The sequence below is a fragment of the Phascolarctos cinereus genome, unplaced genomic scaffold (genome assembly GCF_003287225.1).
Source record: "Phascolarctos cinereus isolate Bilbo 61053 unplaced genomic scaffold, phaCin_HiC Scaffold_3;HRSCAF=262, whole genome shotgun sequence".
Classification (NCBI taxonomy): Eukaryota; Metazoa; Chordata; class Mammalia; order Diprotodontia; family Phascolarctidae; genus Phascolarctos; species Phascolarctos cinereus.
In genome coordinates, this window is record NW_027555736.1 from 188,656,836 (window position 1) to 188,679,563 (window position 22,728).

Genomic DNA, 22,728 nt, shown 5'->3' on the forward strand with positions numbered 1-22,728 from the left:
CGGCCTCACACTGCCCCGTCTTCAGACAGGAACTTCGGTCCCGCCCCTGCAGTGTTGGGACCACGCCCCCTGACGAGATTCGGCCAATGGGCGGCCTCATCCGTAGCCCTTTAAGAGCAGCGCACTCTCCCTGCCGCAGCCTGGCTCTAGCCGGCCTAGCGCGCCCGCGGAGGTTTCCATGGAGACCGAGGCTGGGCCCGGGAGGCCTGCCGGCGTTACCATGGAGACAACTCCCGGGCTGGGGTTCTGCAGCCCCGGCGCGCGGTTGGTTCAGAGCCCCGGGGAGGTGCCGAGCGAGGCTGGGGTGGCGGCCGCACGCTGGGACCCGCGGAAACACTCCTTACTCATCGTGATCGGAGACATCGGCACCGAGAGCCAGCTTCGGGCCGTTCGGGTCCACCTGGAGCAAGGTGAGAACCATGGTCCCGGCTGCGCTCAGTGCATCCTCCGCCCCGTGTTGCTAGTCCTTTCTGCATCTTCTAATTCGTACATCTTCATCCTTCACCTCAAATTTCCACATCCCCAACATCTCGTGTATTTCATTTATCTATACCATTTACCTAAGCTGCTTTCTCTGTCCTATGTAGATCTTCTGTTTCATACGACACCGGCTTTCCCCATGCGTTAACCACACCTAGCTTCCCATGCCCTTTCCGCACTCCCCACTGCTGTCCTGCAGTCTCCAGGGGGCTCTGTACAGCCCCCCATGCCTGTCCGGGCTCTGCGCCCAGTGTCCCGCAGTGTCTCAGGATCTCGAATCTTCCCAGTAGTCCCTTTCCCTTTCTGGAGAGTTTTTAAGGTGGTAGAACTCCCAGGTCCCACCCAATCCCCTCAGTCATGGCCCCTGGGGAACAGGGGAAACACCAGGGCTCTTTTCACTTGTCTCTGGGTCTCTGAGCTTCTGGGAACTAAGGTGCTAGTTAGGATAAGACTTCTGGGGCCTGTGGCGCAGCACTGCAGAGACACGACCTGCGGGGGACTCTCAGGCTGCTGTGGGGTGGAGCAGAGGAGGGGGCAGAGAAGGAGAATCTAGAATCTCGAATATCTGAAAGTTTTGAAGCAGGAATGATAGCAAAGTGGGGACAAAACTGTTTTGTTTGGTTTTTTTGCTTTTGCAGCATTAAGAAAACTTTTATAGAAAATTTTTAGAGAAAAACTCATTCTTTACAAAGTTTAGTCCACCCTGAAATAGTCCAGAGAAAGTGACAGTGAGGACAGACAGGAGAAATTTTTCTTAGCTTTGTAGATATACCAGTGAAGCTGATCTATGCTACTATATTCTTAGCCCTTCTGCATGCCTTGTACTCTTTTCCTTCCTGCACCTGCTACTTCTCGAACCTTGACTGTTTTGACCCTGTCCCTCTCTCTGTTTTTGTCTCACAGGGATTCTTTCATGGAACATTGACTTATCCGCCTGCAACCTGAATCAGCAGCTGAGACTCTTCATTACCCGGCACTTAGCCCACTTCTCCTCAGAGGTCAAAGGTCAGGTCCATCTGCAATTGTCTATATCCTTTGGGTGAGGGCTGGACAGATGGGCAGGACGTGGGTCTTGCTACTGGGACTTCAGACCAGAAAAGGATGGGCCTTCTGGGAATTCCAGGATCCTTGAAACTGATGGGGAGGAGCCCAGGGCTTTATGGGGTGGGGGGAGGAGAAGAAGGGGAGGGCAGTGGAGATCTGGCTCAGCCAGAAGAGAAGGATAATTTGGTGACAAGTGTTGGAATGACATTCATTAGCCCTATACATAGGAACTGGCTACTTCTCCAGTTTAAAAAAAGAAATAATTTGCCATGCAGAACCTGCTCTTCTCCTACCTTCCTCTTCTCTTTCTCCCACTTTTCTTCTTCAGAGCTCCCATAGTCACTCCCCATCCCTTTGCTCAGCATTTTTCTTCTAGTCACTCACAGAACATCTACTAGTCAGTCAGTCAACAAGCATTTACTAAGTGTTTACTATCTGCTGATCACTATGCTAAGTACTGGGGATACAAAGAAAGGCAAAAATAGTCCCTGTCTTCAACGAGTTTCCTTGTGCCTCCTGTTTGGACTTTGTTGGCTTGGCTCCTGTCAGGGTTGAGTCCTAGGAACCAAGAGTGAGGTAGATCTCACAGATCTTGAGTGATTCAGAGGTTCTTAGGTCATAGAATAAAAGCCAAAGGTTGCAATTTCTCATCTTCTTGGGTTAGACTTAGGGTTAGAGACTTCAGAAAGGATAATCTTAGGAACCCTGATTCTTGGTTGCAAAAGCATATTCATAGATTCCTAGGAGGCATCTAGGCCTAGGCTATGAGGAGACTGGGGATAGTGTTGCAGTCCCCATATAAAAGCACAAAAAGTCATAGCTCACAAGAAGCATGAGTAGGCATATTATTAGCAAATTATTGGCATATTGAGTTCAAGTAGCTCTAGCTTCATAGGTATAAAACGTGAGTTGCACAATCCCTTCATCTGATTATATTCACACCCTGAACAGTCAGCTTCTAGTGTGTGGATTATCCAAAAAACTCCCCCTCCTCTTCTTCCTTTTCCTATTCTTCCCTCCCATTACTTGCTCACTGACACCTCTAGAAATAGTGCTTTTTCCTCCCCCTCTTCTTCTTTTTTCCTAATCTTCCCTCCTACTACCTGCTCACTGACACCTCCAGAGATAGTGCTGGAGAAGGGAGAGAAGAAGGTTAGTATAGTCAATTCTGCATTATCTCCATATGGATTGTATATTTGGTGGATAATCTGCAGTAATTTTTTTAAATCCCAGGCTGACATCCCTTGGACATCCCAGCATACTTTTGGGCCACATAGTCACTGTGCTGTCAGATATTGCATGCTTGGGGAATGACAACTAATTTTCATACCAGGCTAAATAAGCAAAACGTGACTAGGTAAATTTGTCTTCTAAAAATAAAACAATGTTTTATGAAATCAAACATAAATTGTTTTTGGATCTGAGTTAGATTATCCACACCATCACTTCCTCCATTAGCGCTGACAAGAATAAAAAACTGATTTACCACGTTTTACTACCAGATACTCTGACAAAACTGGATGGGAGGGAAGAGTAAAAGTAACACCAAAATTGAGGTTTGGGGTTCTCTCTCCATCTTAACTATCTGTGATTAACTAACTATCATTCCCTTATGACTATGTAGATGCAATAACAATGATAGTGTCATAATAATTTGTTTGTCTTGCTTTACATTTCACAAAATGCTTTCACACATAGCCTTTCTTTTTAACTTGTCAACAACCTAATGGAACAGGCAGGCATTACTAGCCTCATTTTACAAATGAGGAAACTGAAGTTCAGTTTCCTGATTTCTAAATTGCCCAAGGTCAGAGAACTAAGCCAAGAGTAGGCCATATTGAAGGATAGCAAAGGAAATGAAGATCAAAATTTAAACCAAGCCATTGAATCATATTTTAAGTCAGGACACAGAGGAACAGAAATAATATCACACAGTCACACTCAGATACTGTCTCAGACAGAAATGCAGATACTCAACCCAGGTTTCTTCAACCACAGGCCTTGTCATGGAAATTGGGCTCATACATCTCAGGATCAAATCGTCTCGCTCTCTCTCTGTCTCTATCTCTGTCTCTCTCTCTCTCTCCCTCTCTGTCTCTTAGAAAGTAGCAGTGTACTGCTACTATTTTAGACATCAACATTTGTTTGGTGGCAGATCAACCTCCGAGAGGATAGGGGTGGGGTGTCCTGGAGAATTTCCAGGAAAAAAAAAAGACACTGCTGAAAACAGTCACAGACTCACCCTGCCTTGTTTCCCCTCCTCTCTCCTCCAAGCCAAACACTTTCAAATACCAATAGAGAAACATACTACATCCTCACCAGCTGTCTCAGAGACACCAGCCAGGCCAGAGCAGCTGTAAACACTTCTGGGATGTTTGTGGGAAAGTAAGGTACAGATACAGCCATAGAAATAGAAGAAACTCTATTAATCATCTAATCCAGCCTCCTCCTTTTTCAGAAGAGGTCTAGAGTGGAGAATTGTCTTACTCAAGGTCAAACAGTGAAAGTTATTGGCCCAACCAGGACTAATACATTATGACATTTGTGTATTGCTTTAAGTTTACAAATCACTTTATCTCATTTGAACCTCACAATAACCTCATGAGGTATATATATATATATATATATATATATATATATATATATATATATATATATATATATATATTTAATTATTTAGAATATCTATTATATGTGTGTGTGTGTGTGTGTGTGTGTGTTTATTGTTGAGGGAACGAAGACCCAGAGAGGTTAAGGGACTGGCCCAGGGTCACACAGCTAAATGTGAAAGGAGGGGGATTCACATTCAGGTCTTCCTGAACCCAAGGCAAGGTCTCTCCAAGGCACCATATTACCCTTCAACATTGTACTCTGTGTCTGATCCCTTATGCTTATCCCACAGATATCCTGGTCTTTTTCTCTGACCTCCTCTCCTTGAGGCCATGGCACAACCCTGTTCCAAGAAACTGCTGAAAAGGGTGGAAATTCTTCTTCCAGGAGTAAAATTAAGGAATAACATCTCCTTGCTCCTACTGCCCCTGGGAAGAGTGGTCTTCCCTTAGAAGGAAACATCCACCTGCCTAATGCCTTCTGGTGGTCAGAGAATGGCATTGTTGTTCCAGAGGATAAGTCCTTCTTTGCAGAACATAGAGCCATAAATGGTTACGTGGCATCTGTCCCTTTAGAGCCTTGATGAATGACAGTTCCTAGGATCATGGCTTTAGAACTAGAAGAACTAGAGGTCATCTAGTCCAAAGCCCTAATTTTACATAGGAGGAAACTGAGGCCCAGTGACTTTCCCAGGGTTACACAGGTAAAATGGCAAGACCAGGGTTCAAATTTTGGTCTTTTGGCCCCAAATCTAAGTACTCTTTCCATTGTACAGCAATAGGGTTTTTTTTAGTCTTATTAACACAAACTCAGAATCAAAATAAGAATTATGGTTAGAATGACCTTTCTAGTGCTGAGTATTTGCAGGGAGTTGGGGGGTGGGTGAGGTGAGGTGCAGGGGTGTGAAGGGAAAGAACATAACTCTGAGGTTAATTATCTGGGATGGGGGCCTCGGTCTATTTGTTTTAAAGAGCACAGATAGTCCTTAGAGCCTGAGAGACCTAGGAAGGCTTCCAGATTCTCTCCCAAGCCATTAGCAGGTAGATTTATCTATTCTTCAGACACCACAACCAGGAGCCACAAGGTCTAAGCGGCTGTCTGATAAAGTGGAAGGCTAAACTGTACTGACCTGCCCCTTTGGAATCACTGGACTTACCTCAGGCCTTTCTGGACCCCTCTGCAGTATTCTCTCCTTCCCTTCAAAGGGAAGCAGAATAATGTGCTTTAAAAAAAATTGTGCTGAAGTAGGCATATGTTTTCATCAGTCTATGGGTTTTTGCTCCGTTCTCTTCAAAATGCCACTCCCCAAACAGGCCAGGGGCTCACTGGGTGGGTGGAAGCAGAGGAAGAACTATAGGAAAACTATTGTCAGGGCTGAAACTGTGTCCCCAGTATATCCCCCTCACTCATTTCTCAACACAAGGCCCCTAGAGATATGTATGAGTGGAGCAGGGAGTGGGTAGAAAATGTCTTTTAAACACCATCGGGGAATAGGCATGGAGGATTGCTGTTACTCCTATTGCTGGTGGTAAGAACTCAGCCTAGCCAGCCTTTTGCCTTCACTTTCCATGTTTTACCTTCTTCATCCCGCCCTTACCCACTCCTATTCCCTCTCTGTACTGGGTCTTCGCCCCACCCTGGTGCTGTGGCTATTTTACATCCCTGGATCTGATCAGTAACGCCTCCCCCTTACTAGGGTACTCCATGACTCAGCTCCTCCTCTTACTGCATAGTTAAGAGGGGGATGGGAGATGCTGGCTGTCCAGGACCAGGGACTGATTTACTTTCTCTGACCTTCCAGCGCTTGCTCTCTGAGGTCCAGGTGAGATTTCTGGAATGAGGTGACACAGTAAAGTGGAAGGCAGCAAAGAGGGTGGGGAGATGATGCAGGGGAAATGGGTACAGTTACCAGGATAGGCTGGGAAGGAGGAATGATGGACGGAAACAGGGGAAGAAATAGCTCAGAGAAGAGCCTGATGACTTTGCAAATGGAATGGAAGCATTAAGGTTCGATAAGCTTTCACCCTGACTACTTAGAGCATTTCCCTAAATGTGGGACAGAGAAAGGACCACGAGGATACAGAGACTAGAGGAGGGTAGTTTAGGCAGCAAGACACAAAGAATTCAGAGAAAGACCTAGAGGGAGAAAGACAGGGAGTGATCCACCGCCATCCCCCATTAACATCAGAAAACTTGTGTCATTTTTAAGTGGATGGAAAGAATACATCTTCATGCATAACTTACATGAATCATCGACTTACGGTAAAAGAAGCTTGAGAAGGGGAGTGGGTAGAGAGCTGATGTGAAGTTAGGGTGTCTCAGGTTCAAATCTCTTCTCTTGATAGGTGCTGGGCCAATCACCTAACCTCTCAGTGCTGTCAGGCAACTCTCTAAGACTACTGTTGCAGATGAGTGGTGGGTCTCCAATCCAGAGTAGAAATTCTAATTTCGTGATCTTGGGCAAGTTTGTTAAGCTCCCTGGGCCTCAGTTTCCCCATTTATAAAATGAGGGGATTTTACTGGGTGGCCTCTGATCCATGACTTTGTGATTAAATCACAGGTCCAGACAGACCCCCTGCCTAAAAAAACTGGTTTGGGTTTGACTTCCCCGGGAATTCTCACAGAGGGCACAGCAGCAGATCGTAGGCTCCTTCCTTCACACCCAGTAACTGGAGAATGGTGAATTCGGAGGCACTCTAGAACATTTCCTCGGCCACACTTGTCTCAGACTTCACAGGGTGTCCCTATGCCCCATCAAATGAAAAACTTGAAGCCCCTGCTTTAAGATGGGCCTTTCTTCCCTTTGCTCCTTAGTTCAGCTACAGGTTCAGGACTGGACAAAGCTTCAGGAAGCTTTGCACTTGATTTCCTCTCACTGCCTCCCCCACTCCCCAACGTTCCCTTGGCTCTGTCTCTCTTCCTCCCCAACCTTCTCAGCCTCCCTGCCCTCCAGCTTCTTTGTCTCTTGCTTCTTGTGGGACATGGGGAGTGCTCCCTTGAACCTACCAAGGGTAGAGCAGATGGTGCTTGACAGAATGGGGGAAGGCACAGCCATCTCCCGCTTCTTTGTGTCCCCCCCCCCCGCCACCCACCCCATGCCTAGCAGAAAATCCTGTGCATATTAAAGTTCAGTAAATGTCTTAATTGACAGAGTTGGAGAAAAGCCCATGCTGGCAGGGCTGGGGGTGAGGGGAGAGGTTGTTTCTTCTGCTTCTTTATGGCCTCTAGTATTCCCCCAGATTTCTTTCCCTCAGTATCTTCCCGAAGTGGAGGCATATAAGCAGCTCTAAAACAGAGTGGAATATAGTAAGGGTGAGGAAAGAGTTAAGACTCTAGTGCCTCGTCATGGATCCAGCCCCCCATCCCCGCCCTGATCCCGCCTACCTCCCCCCCCCCAGCCAGCCAAGTCCTCCCCCCGCAAAGTGCTGCAGACTCTTCCCTATCGCTGCTGGTTGGGGCCGAAGCCACCCGCCTCCATGAGGGCCCCCCCTCCCACACCCCAGGGTAGGAGCTGGACTGGAGGAGGGGAGGGGAGGGGAAGGCTAAGGATGGGGGAACGTTGGGCACAGGAGGAAAGGCAAAAGAGGAACTGGGGAGTGGGCGAGGGGAGGACAAGGTGGGGATAAATAATTTGGGACTCTGGAGCCTAGGGGTGGGGTAGCAGACAGGCCTAAGGATGGTCAGAAGAGGGAGGAATTCAAGGGCAGGAGGCCAGGGAGGACCAGGACTGGGCAGGGAAGCAGCCCAGTCTGGGTCTGTGACAGTCCTGATATAGACCGGGTGGAGCTGTAGGGCTCTGAGGCTGAGGATGTTGCATGATGATCCTAATACCAGGACCCTCACTCCCTATGCCTTCCCCCTACCCCACCCCATCCCTTAGCAGCCTGGGATGACACAGACATGGAGGGCAGAATCTTTGGTGTAAAGGGAGGGGATTTGGGAGGGTGGGGGGGCAAAGGCTGGTATGGAGAATGTGCCTTAGTGGGAGGGTCCCTGAGCCTCAGCTGCCAGATTTCCCAGCTGCTTGGGGAGATTGGGGGGCTGGCAAGGAGGGAGTGGAAATGGCACTGCAATGGGCTTCTGTATGGGAGGGAATATTGTGGGGATGTTGGGGGGCCACTGGGGGATGGGGTCATTGAAACGTGGCAGGAGCGTCCTCCAGGACAGGGTAGTTTGCAGCCGTTATCCTTTACTGTCAGTGAATGTCAAGTCCAGGTGTCTAGAAACCCCTATCACTTGCACCCCCTGAGGCCCTGCCCTTCGACTGGCTGGAACCATGGCTGAGATTGGGAGCCTCACCCTCACCATCAGCCATCCTTACTCTCCCAGACTGAGCCCTTGAGGTTTCCAGACTAATCCTTTCCTATGATGTCCCTGCAGCCCCCTCCTCATCTTTGCTTTCCATTCCCAAAGTGAGGGTCCTTGCTTCGAGGGGCACACTCCGTTCCTGCTTCTCCCACACACTCCTACCCCTCACCCCACCCCCCTTGCAGAGACAGCCAAGAAAATGACTTGTCATGGTGTGGGGGGGGGGAAGGAGAGAGAGGAGGAGCCGAAGCTGAACACACACACACACACACACAGACACAGACACACACACACACACACACACACACACACACATAGACACTGCGGCACACTGCAGCTGCCGGAGCCATCCCCCACACACACCCGGCCTCACTGCGGAGCCACCTGCCTCCTCCACTGCCCTGGCTCAGCACCCCCCCCCACCTCCCACCCAGAAAAGTGCCCCGATATCCGTGAGCAAGGGAAGCTGTTAGGGAGCCTTTCCTAAGGGAAGAGGAAGAATGGGGTAAGATCCTATACCCTAGTCCCCTCACTCTAGTGAAGGGAGTTAAGGGAAAAGGGGAGAGAGATCAGGACCTTATGGGAGTATGGGGGCAAGGAGGCAGATAAACCATGTATTTGGTAACTGGCACTCTGAGCATGATGGAGACAGAATTGGGAAAGACCATCAGAAAAATGGGGGGGGTGTTTCAGATTGATTTCTTAGGGCCAAATAGGAATCCTGAAGTGTGATGCCAATCAGATTGTTTGGATTTTACATTTTTAATTGGAATGTATGACCTTTGGAGTATGGGAGTAAGGGGAGGGGGGCTCAGGCTCTTTCCATCAAGATAAGTTATGGATGACCCCTCATATCTCCCAACCCAACCCCAGTCTAGCCTGTTACTCCCAGACTAGCTGAATAGAACCCCCTAAGTCCCCTTTCTCCTTTTAAGATTCTTTACTCCTAAATCATATTGGATTTTCTACCCCCTCCATATCTCTGGATTTCCTACTCTTCCCTTCTTTCAGTTTGGTCTTGACATTGATATTCCTCTTCCACATTCTTTCCAAATTACATCTTATGGTTTGGGGTCAGATGCATCTTTCTCAGAAATGCCCTTATTCAAATCACCCTGGCCTGGGGAGCTAGAAAGGAAAGACAAGAGGGACCCAGGACTAAGAATTATCAGGCAGAGGCTAGGCTCCTGCCTTCATGTCCCCTCCCAATCTAGACCCACGATAACTCCTCTGCTACCTTGAAATATATGATTAAAAGGCTAAGGGTGAACACAGGAGGTGCTGGCTCTCTATTCATCTGCTGACTCACCACCTGATTTTTATACCCCATGCATTGATTTCTTGCTAAGATTCCAAGAAATGAGATAGGATGTGAATTTGGAAATGGGGATGGGGGGAGACAGGAACTGGAGCATTTCCTTTCTCTCCACAGTTCCTTGGGTAGCTATCCAACCCTTCTCTGCAGACTCTGCTTTCTGTGCCTGGGCACAGGAAACATAGCTAGGGGAGAGTCAGAGGGGGGAAAGGGGAATCACGGAATCATAAAATTTTGGAACTAAAAGAACCTTTAGAGATCATCTAGTTCCTGTCCCCCCATTTTGCAGATGAGAAGACTGCATCCAGAGGTTAAATGACTTTTCCAAGGTCATACTTTTCCAAGAACCAGCACTTAAACTCAGATCTCCTAATTCCTAGTCCAGAGAATTTTTCTATTTACCACAATGCCTTCTCAGACCACTCCCTGCCAGGATTCTTAGGGAGGTTTTATTAAACTGGGCCTCTTCGGGGTTTCAGAAAGTGATATGTATGGTTCAGAAAAGCACTGAGATTCTGCTCGGTGCTTGGTATGTACTGGGATTTGGGGTGTCTAGTATGCCCACAGAACAGAGTAAAGGAGTCGAGCCATCTTTCTATTTCTGAAATGTCAAACTTAGGGATCTATTATATACTCTGGACTTCTCTGAGCCTTTCTAAAAAGAATGCTAGAAGTGGAGTGGGGGTGGGGAGAGGGAGGGAAGCCCTGGACACTGCTCAGAAGATACCATCTACCCATTCCTAGCCCCACTGAAGGTATAAAAGTGCATGGGAGGATATGAGAGGGAAGTCTAGTGAGGATCATGGTCTTGGGGGACCTCCCAGCTGGGCCCCCTACCCCCAGGCAGCACCAGGAGCACAGGGCTCGAGTTGGACAAAGGCTCCTTGTCAACCAGGGAGTCAGAGGCAGGAGTCCCAGTAGACAAAGCACTGGGGTGGGAGGGTAGAGGGGGAGGACTGGGAGTATGCCTGGGTAACTAGAGGAGAAAGCAGATAACCAGTTTGGAGGAAGCAAGCTAGAGTAGAGGTCCCTGTAGGTAGCAGTCCCTGAAAAGGGTAGGAATGATTTTTTTTTAAAATAGCATTTTATATAATACCTACTGTGTGCCAAGCACTGTGTTGAACAGCTCTCTCAGTTTCTTCATCTGTAAAATGGGGGTGATAATACCACCAACCTCCAAGGGTTGTGTTGAGGATCAAATGAGATAATAATTGTAAAACCCTTACCACAGTGCCTGGAACATAATGAACACTATACAAATGTTAGATTTTTTTAAAAATGTGTGTCAAATATTGAGCACTTTGCAAAAATTATCTTATTTAATCCTATTATTATCTATAATTTATAGTTAAAGAAACTGAGTCAGTATTTGGCAAGTGTCTGAGGCCGGTTTTTAATTAAAGTCTTCCTGACTCCAGGCCCAGTGCTGTATCCGCTGCACCACCTTGCTGCTTCTAGGAGAGGAAGGGCCAGCTATGGAGGCTCGGCATACTGTACTCTTGATCTAGCCAGCCTCTTTTCCTCCCCAAATTCTCATGTTCCCTAGTATCCCATTCCTTCCAGCCTTGTCATCCCAACCCCCATCATGCTTTCATCAAGTCAAGTATTTATCATTTAATCATTTCCTACAGTCCCACCTTATTCTATCCCTCTTCCATTTCAAAAATGCCTCTCTCTCTGTCACAGGCCAACGGACCCTTTGTCATCAAAGTGAGACCCTCGAGACAGTCATCTTGGTAAACCCCAATGCAGGGAGCATCAGCTCTGAGGTGAGGCACTGGACCAGTGCTTTTCCTTCTTAATACTGAGATACCTTCTCCCCTGACTCCCTACCACATGGCAAAGAGTCACCACAATTGACCTCCAATTCTCCCTTTCCCACCATCTCTGGGTTCTCCTTCCAGAGGTACCATACCAATCCCAGACTCAATCCAAAGTATATATACATAAAGGGGACTAGGGCATTACCCTACAGGACTGAATAAGATGAAGAGAAAAGTACAGTTGTCTTTTTGTCTATTTCTTACCTCTTTCTAGGTTTACTCCCTCCTTACCAGCGCATCAGCCCACAAGCTGCTGATCTTGAGTGGACAGAGTTCAGAGCCTGGTGGGGACCTCATCCTACAGAGTGGCACCTACTCCTACCAGAATTTTGCCCAGGTCCTTCACAATCCAGAGGTGAGCTTCATTTTGGAGTTTTGGAGAAGGGAACCTAAAAGCAGGCAATCACTAGGGGACTGGGGACTGAGAAGGAAGGAGGGCCATGGAAGACATTGAAAGGTTCTTATGTTAGCGCCCTCAGCCTTGGGAAGAATCAGGGTGGGGACTCTGGTCAGAGGTGGAACCCAACACCAGGTAAGAGCTCTAATGACCCTGACTGGATTTTTATTCTGTTCCTTTAGGTTGCACAACTGCTCAGCAACAGAGACCCCAGCGTTCAGGCCTCCCTCACTGTGTCGTGTCTGGGTGAGGGTGATTGGAGCCACCTGGGCCAATATAGCTCCCAGGAAACCTTGCACCTTCGGCTAAACCCAGAACCCACGTTGCCCACCATGGATGGTGTGGCTGAGTTTGCAGAATATGTCTCTGAGACTGTGGATGTGCCATCTCCCTTTGACCTTCTGGAGCCCCCTACTTCTGGAGGCTTCCTCAAGCTTTCCAAGCCCTGTTGCTACATCTTCCCTGGCGGTCGTGGGGACTCTGCTCTCTTTGCTGTCAATGGTTTCAACATCCTAGTGGATGGTGGCTCTGACCGCAAGTCCTGCTTCTGGAAGCTGGTGAGGCACCTTGATCGCATCGACTCGGTCCTGCTCACTCACATTGGTGCAGATAACCTGCCTGGCATCAATGGGTTGCTGCAGCGCAAGGTGGCAGAGCAGGAGGAGGAACAGTCCCAAGGCTCCAGCAGCTACAGTGACTGGGTCAAGAATCTCATCTCCCCTGAGCTTGGGGTGGTCTTCTTCAATGTCCCTGACAAGCTGCGCCTGCCTGATGCTGCCCGAAAAGCCAAGCGGAGCATCGAGGAGGCCTGCCTGACCCTGCAGCACCTAAACCGTTTGGGCATCCAGGCAGAGCCACTGTACCGGGTGGTTAGCAACACCATCGAGCCACTGACTCTCTTCCACAAAATGGGTGTGGGCCGGCTGGATATGTATGTCCTCAATCCTGTCAAGGACAGCAAGGAAATGCAATTCCTCATGCAAAAGTGGGCGGGCAACAGCAAGGCCAAGACTGGTATCGTGCTGGCCAATGGGAAAGAGGGTGAGATTTCAGTGCCCTACCTCACCTCTATCACCGCCCTGGTAGTCTGGCTACCAGCCAGTCCCACAGAGAAGATCGTACGGGTGCTTTTCCCTGGGAATGCCCCCCAGAACAAGATCCTAGAGGGGCTGGAGAAGCTTCGTCACTTGGACTTCCTCCGCTATCCTGTGGCCACACAGAAAGACCTAGCCTCTGGGTCTGTACCGGCTAACCTGAAACCCAGTAAGATCAAACAGAGGGCCGACAGCAGAGAGAGCCTCAAAGCATCTGCCAAGCCGGCTGTGGGTAAGCTGGCCAAACGGGAGGAGGTGCCTGAAGAAGGGGCTAAGGAGGCCCGGTCAGAGCTAGCCAAGGAGCTAGCCAAGAGTGAAAAGAGGGCAAAGGAGCCCCCAGAGAAACCTCCAGAGAAGGCAGCCAAGACTGAGAGGGTCCGAACCGAGTCCAGTGAAGTGATGAAGGCTGAGAAGAGGAAGCTGATCAAAGATAAGACTGGGAAGAAGCACCTGAAGGAGAAGGTGTCAAAACTGGAAGAGAAAAAGGACAAGGAGAAGAAAGAGATCAAGAAGGAGAGGAAGGAGATCAAGAAGGAGGAGGGGAAGAGGGAAGAGAAAAAGGATGCTAAGAAGGAGGATAAGAAAAAAGATGCTAAGCCAGAACCCAAGAAATTTTCTAAGCCAGACCTGAAACCCTTTACTCCTGAGGTACGAAAGACACTGTACAAAGCTAAGGTCCCAGGCAGGGTCAAGACAGAAAAGAGTCGGGCAGTCCGTGAGAAGGAGGTCTCTCTTGAACCCCGGACACCTCCAGCCCAGAAGGAGGTGGCACCACCGCCGGTAGTCACGGCGCCAAGAGAGCTGGTCTTATCCTCACCAGAAGACCTCACCCGGGACTTTGAGGAGATGAAGCGTGAAGAGAGAGTTTTGCTTGAGCAAAAGGACAGTGACCTGGAGGTGAGACCACAGCCTCCTGAAACTAGGGAAGAAGGGCTCCCCAGCACAGCCGATCTGGATGTTGTGCCTTCTGGCCCAGGCCTGGATCAGGACGAGGCCCTGAAGGGAGAGAAAGAGGTTGCCCCAGAAACCTCCGAAGGACCCGCCTGCAAGGTCGGGAGCCCTGGTTCTGAGGCCAAAAAAGAGGAGGGTGAAGATGCTGGGGAGGTCCAGGATGGGAAGCAAAGGGAAGCTGAGAGGTCTCTAGAAGGAAAAGAGGCCAGAGAGGAGAGTGAACCAGAGACGAAGGAGGATGTGATTGAAAAAGCTGAGCTAGAAGAGATGGAAGAAGTACATCCATCAGATGGAGAGGAGGAAGAAGAGGAGGAGGAGACAAAGGCTGAGGGTTTCTACCCAAAGTACCACATGCAGGAATCACTGAAGGTCACCTCACAGGGCAAGGAGGCTCTTGGGGGTCGGGACCTGGGACCACAGGGTAAGGCCCCTGAAAAGGAGACATCATTCCTCAGCAGCCTAGCTACTCCTGCAGGAGCCACAGAGCATGTCTCATATATACAGGATGAAACCATCCCTGGCTACTCAGAAACAGAGCAGACCATCTCAGATGAGGAGATTCATGACGAGCCTGAGGAGCGCCCTGCCCCACCCAGGTTTCCTCCAGGTACCTACGACCTCTCTGGGCCTGATGCTCCCAGCTCCCTTGAGACTAGCCAGCCCATTGATGGTACTGTACCTTCCACCCCTGCCAAGGGCTATGGGCCCCCAGAAACAGAACTCCTCACTTACGCACCTAACATGGTGGCTGCCCCCTTGGCTGAAGAAGAACATGTGTCCTCAGCCACCTCCATCACCGAGTGTGACAAGCTGTCTTCCTTTGCCACATCAGTGGCTGAAGACCAGTCAGTAGCCTCACTCACAGCTCCCCAGACTGAAGAGACAGGCAAGAGTTCCTTGCTGCTGGACACAGTCACTAGTATCCCTTCATCGCGCACTGAAGCTACTCAGGGCCTAGACTATGTACCATCTGCTGGTACCATCTCTCCCACCTCCTCCCTGGAGGAAGACAAAGGCTTCAAGTCTCCACCCTATGAGGATTTCCCAGTGCCCAGTGAGACTGAGAGGAGGGGAGAGGTCCCAGGAAGAGGTCTGTCTGGAGAGGGAGCTGCAGAAGAGGAGGAGGGAGATGAGACGCCTAATGTGGAGCTAACAGAAAAACTGCAGGATCACTATGGATCCCCACTCTTTGACACTCCTGGATCTACTCTCCACTCAGGGGAACCGATCCTTGGGGAACCAGAGGAGCGCTGCTTCAGTCCTGATGACAGCACAGTCAAGATGGCCTCACCACCCCCATCAGGCCCCCCCAGTGCTGCCCACACACCATTCCACCAGTCCCCAGTGGAGGATAAGTCTGAGCCTCAGGACTTTGACGAAGCAGTTTCCTGGGGAGAGGCTGGATGTGCACCAGGGGCTGGCAAGGAAGACAGTTCTAAGGAAGAGCCCAAATCAGAAACTGTAGAAAGAGAACCAGAAAAGGAGAAGGAGCATACCCCAATACTCAAGAGCCCTCACACCCAAGAAACAGCTGTGAGCAGAATCCCAGAGATTCCAGAACAGGACAAAGCCACTGTCTTAGAGACTGTGGAGGCTCCAGAGAGCCCAGCCCTGATTCCTAGTGCAGAGACCCTTCCTAGAGGCCTAGGGGCTTCACTCCAAGAGGCAGACAAGATCCACAGGGTTGAACTGCCCCAGGTTTCTAGCACAGTCCCCTCACCAGAAGAGGCTGAATCTCTCTCAATACCCAAGGCAATCTCCCCAGACTCTGCCAGCAAAGAACCTGCTTCACAGTCTCCCCCAGGCTTAGCAGAACATGACCTTCCCAAGGACCACTGGCCAGAAGTCTCCCCTGAGGATACCAGGTCACTTTCTCTCTCTGAAGAGAGTCCTAGCAAAGAGACCTCTCTAGATATCTCCTCCAAGCAACTGTCACCAGACAGTCTAGGTACTGTCCAGTTTGGGGATCTGAGCCAAGAAAAGGAGGAGAGAGTGCCTCAAGCCCTAGCTGAGCATGCCACTCATCACCTGGTCCCTGCATCTGACCATCCAGCCACAGGGCTTCCTCTCATGGAAGCATCCCCAACACACACTGCTCAGACCCATGTCACAGATGAGAGCCCCATCAGAGAGGCATCTGCCAGTCACTCCTCTCCCAGTGAGGTACTGAGAGACTTGAAGCTTTCTCCTGGATTGACCCCAGGCCCTGAGCAGGACGATCTGATCTTGGACAGCTCTCTCACTAAAGGCCCTAAGCCCCCTCAGAGCCCAGCTGTGAAAGACACAGCCCCAGGGTGGGAGGGTGAGGCCCTAGGGAAGGACAATAAGGCCCTGGAGCAGAAGAGAAGATCCCCAGAACCAAAGGATGAGGCTCTGGAGCAGTATGAGACCTTTGACGAGAAGGGCAAGTTATTGGAGGAAAAGGATAAGACCCTGGTAGAAAAGAGCAGGGACCTGGAGACGAGCAAATCCCTAGAAGAGAACGAGGCCCTGGAGAAGAGCAGGGAACTGGAGGAGTATGAGGCCCAGGAGAAGGATGAGGCCCCAGCAGAGGCCCTGAAAGAGAAGGACAGAATCCAAGAAGGGGAGGACACAGCCTTGGAAGGGGCCAGGGACTTAGAGCAGAAGAGCCCAGTGAGGGAGGACACAGCCCCAAATGAAAAAGGCGAGGTTCCCGAGGACAAAGCCCCAAAGCAGCAGGACAAATCACCAGACGAGGCCCCAGAGCAGGTAAAAACACAGGAAGAAAACAGGATCCTAGCAGAAAAAGACAAGGCCCTGGAGCAGAAAGAGAAGACCTTGGAGGACAAAACCCTAGATAAGACCAAGGCCTCCATCTGGGAATACAAGTCCCAAGAGCAGGAGGAGAAATGCTGGAGGGAACAGGAAGATGTGAGCAGAGAATGGCAGGGCCCGGCCCCAACCAGGGTGGCTCCAGCTGGGGAACAAAGAGAGACAGCTCCAAGGTGGGAGGACAGGGCCCATAAGCAAGACAGGTACTGGCAAGAACCAGAGGACAGGGCAGCAGAAGAGGAAATATACTGGAGGGAGCTGAGTTGTGAGAGAAAGGTCTGGTTCCCACATGAACTGGACAGGGCCCCAGGCCCAGGGGCCCGACCCCGGTACAGCGAAGAACGGGAGAGCACCTTCCTAGATGAGGGACCCGATGATGACCAAGAGGTGCTCCCTCTGGATCATGCACCCAGGAGCCCCTGGATCCCAGATTATAAGAGCTTCCAGGAGGTGTCACCACAGGGTGAACTGGAGATGGAGCGTTGGCTCTCAGAGTCCCCCACTGGACTTCCACCAAAGGAGGAGAGGGTAACTCGTTCCCCCTTTGAGATCATTTCCCCTCCAGCTTCCCCACCTGAGCTGGCTGGGCAGATGGGTTGCTCAGTTCTGGATCATGCTGCTGCTCCTTCAGTCCTAGGCCAAGAGACCCCCAGCCCAGAGCCCAAACCCAAGCCCACCACACATAAAGAGCCTCCTACACCTTCGTGGCTGGCTGAGATCCCCCCATGGGTTCCCAAAGACAGGCCACTCCCCCCGGCACCTCAGTCCCCTGCTCCAGTACCCCCCACACCTGCCCCGGAGCCACTCCCTCCTGCCCCTTTCTCTTGGGGTATGGCTGAGTATGATAGTGTGGTGGCTGCAGTGCAGGAGGGAGCAGCTGAGTTGGAAGGGGGGCCTTATTCACCCCTAGGAAAAGACTACCGAAAGGCTGAAGGAGAGGGAGAGAGTGGAAAGGAGGACGGGACTTCTGACAGACGCCCTCAAAGCTCAGAGGTTTCCGAGTGCTCCAAAGCCAAGGAGCCTGAACAGACAGAGCCAGAGCAGAGGGAGCCCACACCATACCCTGAGGAGAGGAGCTTTCAATATGCAGATATCTATGAGCAGGTGCTTCTCTCTGGCTTCAGTTCCGCTTGTCCAATCAGGGAGCCCCCACTGGGTGCAGCGGGGGACTGGCCCCCTCGAATCTCAGCCAAGGAAGAGGCAGCTGGCCGGCATACCCCTGCAGAAAAGGAGCTGTCATCTCCAGCCTCCCCTAAGGACCGGAGTACAGACATAGCCTTCCACTACGCAACATTTCCTGGACAGGGTGCACTGAGGCAGGAAATCGACCAAGAGCCGGGTCGGGAGCCCAGTCTCATCCCTCCAGCTGTGCCTCCCCGTGCTGCTGCTCCAAGCAAAGCCCTTAGTCCCCTTCCTGATGGAAACATCCTGAGCTGCAGACCAGAAGAGGTAACCCTATCCCCAAAAGAGTCAAGTAGAGGGCAGGCAGAATGTTGGGATGAACATGCCAGTGACTCTGAGCTGGAGAAGGGGGCTCGGGAGCCATCAGAGAAAGAAGCCCGACCCTTAAGTCCTCCATCCCCTACTCCTGCTGAACCTTCTATTCCCAAGGCTGGCTCTGAAGTGCCTACTAGTACTTCCTCTGACTCACCCCCTGCCCCAGCTCGGCCTAGCCTGGACTTTCCTGCCTCAGCCTTTGGTTTCTCCTCATTGCAGCCGTCTGCCCCGCAGCTGCCCTCTCCAGCTGAGCCTCGATCTGCACCCTGTGGCTCCCTTGCCTTCTCTGGGGATCGTGCGCTAGCTCTCACCCCAGGACCCCCAACAAGGGCACGGCATGATGAATACCTGGAGGTGGCCAAGGCTCCTAGCCTAGACTCCTCACTACCCCAGCTTCCATCCCCCACCTCTCCTGGGGCTCCTCTCCTGTCCAATTTGCCCCGGCCTGCCTCGCCTGCCCTTTCGGAGGGCTCCTCATCAGAGGCCACCACTCCCGTCATCACCAGTGTAGCTGAGAGCTTCCCCCTAAGCTTGGCAGCTAGGGAGATGGAAGCAGGAGCAGAACCAGAAGGCAGAAGCCTCTGGGACCTGACCACACTGAGCCCAGCCCCTCCAGCCATACTGAGCCCTGCCCCTGCCCCCATCCTGCCTGGGGACATGGATGATGGTACCCTGCCCTGCCGCCTGGAGTGCTCGGGAGCAGCCCCCAAGGCCCTGGGATCCTGCTCAAGCCCATCCAGGGACTGTGCAGCTAATGGCCCTACTGAGGCCAGTCCCAGTCCCCCAGGGCTCCCCACAGCCAAAGAAGTTGAAGAGAAAGCTGAGCTTCGCCCAGACTGGGAATGTGGAGGCTGGCCTGAAGGAGCAGAGAAGTGCACCCGGCCAGCCACCCTATTATCTCCAGAGCCGCCCTTGTGTCCAGGGGGATCCACAAGGAGCCGGCCCAGCAGTGCCTCCCCTGAGCCAGAATCTGGGCCTCAAGGATGTGCTGCTGAATCGTGGCCCTGCTGTGGAGAGCTCTCTCCATCTTTTCTCAACCCTTCCCTGCCTAGGTCCATCGATGATAGCGATCTTTCCACTGAAGAGGCACGGTTAGTTGAGCGAGGGGGGAAGGCGCAGGGTGGGGGGGCCAGGAGGCATTGGGGGACCAGGCCCTGTGGCTGATGAGACACCTCCCACTTCTGCTAGTGACTCGGGCTCCTCACAGTCAGACTCAGATGTCCCCCCAGAGACTGAGGAGTGTCCCTCCATCACAGCGGAGGCAGCACTAGACTCAGACGAAGATGGTGACTTCCTACCCGTGGACAAAGCTGGGGGAGTCAGTGGGGCACACCATCCCCGGCCTGTCCATGACCCACCCCCAGCCCCCCAACCTGACCCCTGCCCACCCCCTCCACGCCCTGACGTGTGCATGGCTGACCCAGAGGGTCTAAGTACAGATGCAGGGCGGGCTGAACGGCTTCGGGAAAAGGAGAAGGAAAAGGGGCGGAGTGGGCGAAGGGCCCTAGGCAGGGCCAAGCCAGCCTCCCCTGCCAGGCGACTGGATCTTCGGGGCAAACGCTCTCCCACTCCTGGGAAGGGCCCCACCTCCCGAGTCCCACCTCGGCCCCGTGCCACCGCAGGCCAGGTACCACCTGAAGAAAAGGACGGACACAACGTTCTGACCAAGGGACTGGTCAATGGGCTCAAGACTGGTTCAAGTAAGTAGCAAAAACAAAAGGAAGAGAGTTTGATTTAGGATAGGATATGGAAGGCTGGTGCCTGAAAGAAGGTGGTGGTATAGCAGAAGTGGAGAGTTAGTGGGAAGAAGCGAGAGGTGGGTCCTGTTTTTGCTCCCCTTTATTATAACCAAGAATTCTGACATTTCTTTATCTATAGCTGCCATGGGCCAGAAGGGTGGCTCTGGCCCTCCAGTGTATGTGGACCTCGCTTACATCCCTAATCACTGCAGTGGCAAAACCGCTGACCTTGACTTCTTCCGCCGTGTACGGGCAGCTTACTATGTGGTCAGTGGGAATGACCCTGCCAATGGAGAGCCAAGCAGGGCCGTCCTGGATGCACTGCTGGAGGGCAAAGCACAGTGGGGAGAGAATCTGCAGGTGAGCAGAAGCCGGAGCTGGCAAAGAGGGGCAAACCCTAGTTGTGACCAACTCTGTCCGGAGCAGAGATAGAACATAATCTGAATCTTTCTGGGGACCTTTGTGGGGGAAAACCCACTGGATTTGGGAGGATACAGAGATCAATAAGAATGTCAACTTCCCCCATCCTTTCACCTATATCCACTCTTAGAAATTATCCTATCATGCTCTTACTTCTCCTTGGCATGTTTCTTCTCCCAACCCTATCCCCATTCAGGTAACTTTGATCCCTACCCATGACACGGAAGTGACCCGTGAATGGTATCAGCAGACACATGAGCAGCAGCAACAGCTTAACGTCCTCGTCCTGGCCAGCAGCAGCACGGTGGTCATGCAGGATGAGTCCTTCCCGGCCTGCAAGATCGAGTTCTGAAGGGACCACTTTCCCCTCCCTTTCATACCCCTTTCCCCAGCTTTCCCAGAGAATGGCTGAAGCTGAGTCTTTTGGGAGTGGGGGGCTATGGAGGCTGAATGGGGCAAGACGCTTGGATTCTGGGGGCTGTGTTGAGTGGGAGGCATCATTCCTTCCTCCCCCACCCCCCACCCCCCATACACAATGCCTCCTTTCCCTTTATCTGCAGGCATGAGAGAGGTCTCAGAACCAAAGGATTTCCCCAGAACCAAAGGGAGCAGGGAGGTGGGGTAGGCACAAAATGGGGACAGGGGAAGGTCACTTGCTGCCTGGGGACCTTGGAATAATTTCTTCCAGTGCTGTCAAAGGCTGGAGTGTAGGGGTGGGAATAAGTACAGGACCCAGGGTTCTCATGGAGAGGTCTGTTTTCTAGCATGGAGGAAGATCACTCCCCATTCCTGGGGGACCTCCCTATCCCAAAAGTATTTATTTTGCATCCCAGGATTTCCAATTATAATTTATTATACGACGTGGGGACATGATACTGTCAATTAAATGCCCAGAGCTACAACCCTGTCTCTCATCCCCTCCCACCCTCCAATTCTGGCAGGAGTTGGGGGTGTCTTGCTGCTACCCTGCCCCCAGGATTCCTTTACATCTAAATGTCTCAATCCAAAACTTGAAGCTCTTTTGACCAATGGGCCAAACTGGGGAAGAGGGGAGGTTCTACTTTCCCCTGTCAGCCTCTGCCCCTCATCGGTAGGCAGCAAAGGCAGGGGTCTTGCCTCTAATCCCATTCATATGCCACGGGCCTAATGCCCAGGCCAGGAGCAGAGGGGATGAGGGAGGAACCAGACCAGCCCAATCCCTGAGCTTATCCAAGCCCCCGGACTCCATGGCATATTCCCTCCCATGCTACTGCCCAAACCTTTCCTGCTTGGCTTCTATGCATGTGGCCATCTATGCTGGCCTGGTGTGTAATGGGTGAAAATACGCCACTGCCTGAACCCTAACATTTGACACCCCAACATTGTGCAATACCCCCAACATTCCCAATACCCTACTGCCATCCTGTAGCTGAGATCAGGATACCTATTTCCTCCCTAGCCCAGAGATTCCAGAAATTAAGAGCTGGGAGGTGGAAGCCATAGCAGAGGAAGAGTGGGATGGGGGAGGTGGGGAGTGCAGGGGAGGAGGTGGAGCTAAACTACAGCTCATCCCTTGCAGGATCAAAATAGGCTGAACATGGCACCTTAGAGAAAGGGACCTCCCCCCCCCGCCCCCAGAAAGTCCATGTGTTGCCCTGCCTGTCTGCTGCCAGATTGTGAGGCCCAGACGCTGACACAGTTGGTTGAATGGGCTCAGCTCCCATCCTGAAGGGAAGAAACCAAAATCAGTTATTTTCCTTGCTCCCTCCCCTTGCTGCTCTGCTCTTCATCCCTACCCAACCTTTCTTCCCCTGGCCCCCCACACACTCATCTTCCCACTGTTGTAAAGGAGCCACCTCGAACATTAACAATAAACCAACTTTGTGGCAGTTACTACCTGGGTGGCCAGGCTCTTGTTGACTTCACATATTGCTTGGTCCATGGACCCTAGTTTCTCCCTCTCTGCTCCTCCCACTGCTGCCCCTTCTCCCAAGCGGACTTAGATCAGGTGGATTCACCTTAGCTTCAAAGGAGGGTGGCCAGAAGCCTCCAAAAGAACTTTATGTGTTAAGGAAGGGATGGGATGTCCCTGTGCCCCACTGTGCTGGTTTCTGAGAACAGGTAGAAAAGCTTAAGCACAGAAAACAAGAGTTTATGAGTGGGAAAAACAGTAACAATTTAGGGAGGATTCCTGAGAAAGGGATTTAGAGTCCAAGGGAAGCAGGGACTGATGGTTAACAACAAATTAGGATTATAGACTAATTGTAGGGCCCCTCAC

General features: G+C 51.4%; 1 protein-coding gene across 1 annotated transcript; it reads left to right on the forward strand.

Annotated features, from left to right (window-relative positions):
• Nucleotides 1–145: 145 nt before the first annotated feature.
• On the forward strand, nt 146–22,343 carry MAP1A (microtubule associated protein 1A). Its single transcript, XM_021009193.2, is given in 8 exon segments — nt 146–410; nt 1,384–1,485; nt 11,444–11,526; nt 11,795–11,935; nt 12,160–19,416; nt 19,418–20,012; nt 20,191–20,411; nt 20,668–22,343. Coding segments are annotated over 8 exon segments (8,787 nt in total). The 5' UTR covers nt 146–178; the 3' UTR covers nt 20,824–22,343.
• The last annotated feature ends 385 nt before the right edge of the window (nt 22,344–22,728 follow it).